The sequence below is a fragment of the Silurus aristotelis genome, assembly GCF_946808225.1.
Source record: "Silurus aristotelis genome assembly, chromosome: 12".
Classification (NCBI taxonomy): domain Eukaryota; kingdom Metazoa; phylum Chordata; class Actinopteri; order Siluriformes; family Siluridae; genus Silurus; species Silurus aristotelis.
Window position 1 is genome coordinate 23,639,700 of NC_139585.1, and position 3,663 is coordinate 23,643,362.

General features: G+C 44.9%; 1 protein-coding gene across 1 annotated transcript; it reads right to left on the reverse strand.

Moving 5' to 3' along the window:
* Positions 1–572: 572 nt before the first annotated feature.
* Positions 573–3,316, reverse strand: wfikkn2b (WAP, follistatin/kazal, immunoglobulin, kunitz and netrin domain containing 2b). Its single transcript, XM_083556978.1, has 2 exons — positions 2,676–3,316; positions 573–2,179 (listed from the first exon to the last, which is right to left on the reverse strand). The coding sequence occupies exons 1-2, from the start codon at positions 2,847–2,849 to the stop codon at positions 680–682; spliced, it is 1,674 nt and encodes a 557-aa protein (XP_083413104.1). The 5' UTR covers positions 2,850–3,316; the 3' UTR covers positions 573–679.
* Between the last annotated feature and the right edge of the window lie 347 nt (positions 3,317–3,663).

Sequence of the window (3,663 nt, forward strand, 5' to 3'; positions counted from 1 at the left end):
TGCGGGCAGGATGGAAACACAGATATATCCGAAAGCAAACTTCAGAGTAAATATAATACAAGTGTGCATTTTACGGTATATTACGACCGGGTTTTTTTTTTTTTGAGACATTGTCATTCACCTCCAGTAATAGTCCTAGAGTTTCAGACATGAAACGAATCAGATACCTTGAATGAACCACCTTAAATCGATATCATTTTGAAGCTGGGGTGCAGTTTGGATGTGGTCTAGCAGATGGGTCTGATTAATGCTTTCCTATGCCTACAAATGTGTTCTTTCACTTTAACCTACGAGGCATTTTAGCAGGTTTCCTATGAAGACGTTGAAAGTTAACACTGTCTCATGGGTGAACAGCTGTGTCTCATACTGTATATACAACCTTGTCAAAGCAAACATCTTAACTGGCCTGGAATTTTGTGGATGTTAGACGACTCACTACTCATACACAAGAGTACAATATATAATCAACAAAGGGAAAAAAAAGAAAGAAAAAATGAAATCAGGTATGCAGTAAGTTAAGGAAAAGGATTTAAAAAAAAGAAGTAAACAAAAAAAAAATGTCATTTTGGAACGGAAGAGTTCTCCAATAGATACTTTGCATAGTTTTTACATTGATAAATGTCATTGTCCGTGTGAGTTTGCAAAAGAATAGCAGTCATCTTGGGCTAAGAGCACTGCCCTATTCCCGGAACTCTTTCAGAATTTCGCATGTGTTTTTGTTGATCACCTCGCGCAGCCTGCGGAGTCGCCGTACGCTCAACTGGCTGACGAAGCTGTCTGGCTGGAGCACGGCCATTCCGTTTTGCACATCACCCATGATTATGATCTGACCGTCCGAGAGAGTTACATTGGGACACGGGCAGTTCCAGTCCATGTTCTGCAACGTCACCTCCAAGGGTTGGTTCTGCATGAACTTAAGCCCCATCTTCTCATCCTTAAGGATCTCGTCCACGCTGATCTGCGCCCGGCCCGAGCTTTCCTCTTCCGTCAGCTCGGTCATGCGGCCCAGGATCACAAAGTCACTCTTGCAGAAGCTGGACACCATCTTGTGCTGCGATTTGCATGGCTTACAGCGGTGGTTCTTAGGATACGGGCACAAGTCCTCGCATGACTCTTTGGTTTCAAAGTTGTTGTCGTTGCCTCCACAACCCCCGTAGATAAAGGGCTGGCACTGATTGAGAGTGCTGCTGTAGGCCCAGCGTGGTTTGTAGAATTTGCAGGGACCCTGAAGGCTGGGGAGACCACACGGGGCGGACAGTTCGGCCTGGCAGGACAGCATGCAAGAGTCAAAGCTGTCGAAGTGGTTCTGGTTCTGATTGCAGTTACCGTAGGTGAATGTGAAGCAACTGTTCCTCTTGCTGTCAAAATACCAACTGAGCTCCTCAACACCGCAATTACCTGCGTCTGGCTCCTTCTTGCACTCCTCAGCAGGGAAAGAAGACAGGTTCTTTGGTTTCTCCAACTCAAATGGGTCTCTTTGTTTCACAGAGAGTGGAAAATGGGCTTGGATTGAACCCCCTGAGTTTGTAGCTGTGCAGGTGTAAACACCTATATCTTCGAGTTGAGCACTATAGATTACCAGCTGTCCAACATTAGTGACCACCACATTTCCCAGCACGTGATTGGGTTTCATAACAGTGTTCTCTTTTCCCTCCAGTTGCTTCTCCCAGGTGATCTCAGGCTTTGGCCAGCCAGTCACTTCACATAGGAAGCTTGCTGTGTCACCCACAAATACAGACTGCTCCATTGGGCTGCCACTAATAACCGGGGGCTGCACATCTAACAGGGTGGTGAGCAGTAGGGTGGTCGTCAGAAGGGCGGTCGTTCCTGGAGGTAGAGGACTCGTGTTTACAGGGTGCGACCTGCAGGTCACTACGGACAGCGTGATGCCTTTGGAGCATGCTTCAGCATCCATGTAGCACTTGTTGTAGTAGGTCATTCCGTCCGATGCACAGGTGAAATGCGGCTCTTTTTCACACCGGTCTCTGCACTTGCACGTGGGCTGCCCGTTCCAGATGTGACACTCGGAGCCCTGCTGGGTGCACAGGAACTTATCGCAGGTCACTTTTTTCGGTATGCCGTCAGCTCCCTTTTTTGCTGTCGCATCCATGTAGCGGGCCGCCACACAGCTCCTGCTCCCACAAACATTCGAGCAGCACTTTTCAAAAGTCTCACATACCTATAGAGGGAGATTATAATCAGACATAATAATCAGGCATAATCAGACATTGAGGGTGTTGTCCATTATTATTATTATTAGTAGTAGTGATCGTAGTAGTTGTTGTTGTTGTAGTGGTCATAGTGGTACATCACATTCTGTGAAAGCATTCCAGTATTTATTTCATCATCATTACATTTATTATTAAAGTATATTCTTCAAAATACCTACATATATATTTTTTCTTTGGTTCTATTTGTGAATGAATGCTTTTTAAAAAAAGGACATAAGTATTATTGTTCAGAACGAACCCTCGAGGAATTTTTTCTAATAATTCTTTAATATTTTTTAATATGACACTGATTCTAGAGTTTGGACCTGGTTGTGTCTTAGATTCTCGTAGAACTTCTTATATTGCTCTTGTTGTTCTTTGGATGCATGACTCAAATGTGCTCTAAAGAAATGGATCTGCAAAAGAAGACGTTGGTTTTCTACAAAAGATCTTAGAAGCACTCACCTGGTCGGACTCGCACTCCCGAGTACAGGTGCTCATTGCGTCCACCCACAGGTTGGGGTTCACATCGTTAGGACAGAGCCCGGCGTGCGAGAACGCGGCTTTCTGCAAAGCCATGCCTCTGACGCGCAGCATTACCAACTCCCTGACCAAAAACAACCACATCCAGCGACGCATGGCTTTACTGGAGCGTGTTATTCTCGGGAAAATCAGGATCGCTGTGATCTCGGTGCGCCTTCAGCGGTGCCAGATATCCTTGTCAGAACCGGACCTGCTCCAATCAAGCGTGTAGAGAAAAGAAAAGGAAAGAAAAGAAAAGTCCTTGTAGTTCTATTGGGTGGTAACAGAAACCGTTTAGATCCGACGCCGATGCCTGGATCTCTCCTTTTACGCGCACATGACAGTTCTGAATTGCTCCGAGGTTTATTATAGAGGCTTCACAAAACATCTGGCTCTAAGTTGGGGTTGGTACTGGGATACCTGCCTACGTGAGAAATGCGTGGAGCCCGTGTTAACCCTTCAGAGGGAAAACCTGAGATGTGTCAAACTCATGCGCAAAGAGCGCATACACTACAGCACCAATAACACTGCTTTCCTGACTCTGACAGTACATTTCACTCCAAGGTGGTGACTTTTTTGGGGGGTTTGATAGCTATGATAGATCTGTTCAATGAAGAAGAGGAGGACTGAAGGACTGAAGAAATAAAAGAGAAAAAGCAAGGTGCGCGCATATAACTGCGTTCACAACCCAAGAGAAAATGTATTAGGGGGGATCTGGGCACATTCAAACACTAAATGCTCCATTCAGGTGACACTCACTCTGAACTTGTTTGCATCCTCTGCAGAAAGCATATTGTTCTCATTATAATTCGAAAAATATATAAAAAATTGATAAATATTTTCACTTATAATACGATTGCTCTATCCTCTTTTCTGGACATGGCTTATGTGCATATACTATATTGGGAAAAAAAAGTATTGGCACACCTGA

What these genes read in the sequence shown, in the direction of transcription:
- wfikkn2b (XM_083556978.1), bottom strand. Translation starts at nt 2,849, where the DNA reads ATGCGTCGCTGGATGTGGTTGTTTTTGGTCAGGGAGTTGGTAATGCTG. An exon ending in GGGAGTGCGAGTCCGACCAG is followed by an intron (nt 2,180 to 2,675) that starts GTGAGTGCTTCT and finishes CTCCCTCTATAG; the next exon opens with GTATGTGAGACTTTTGAAAA.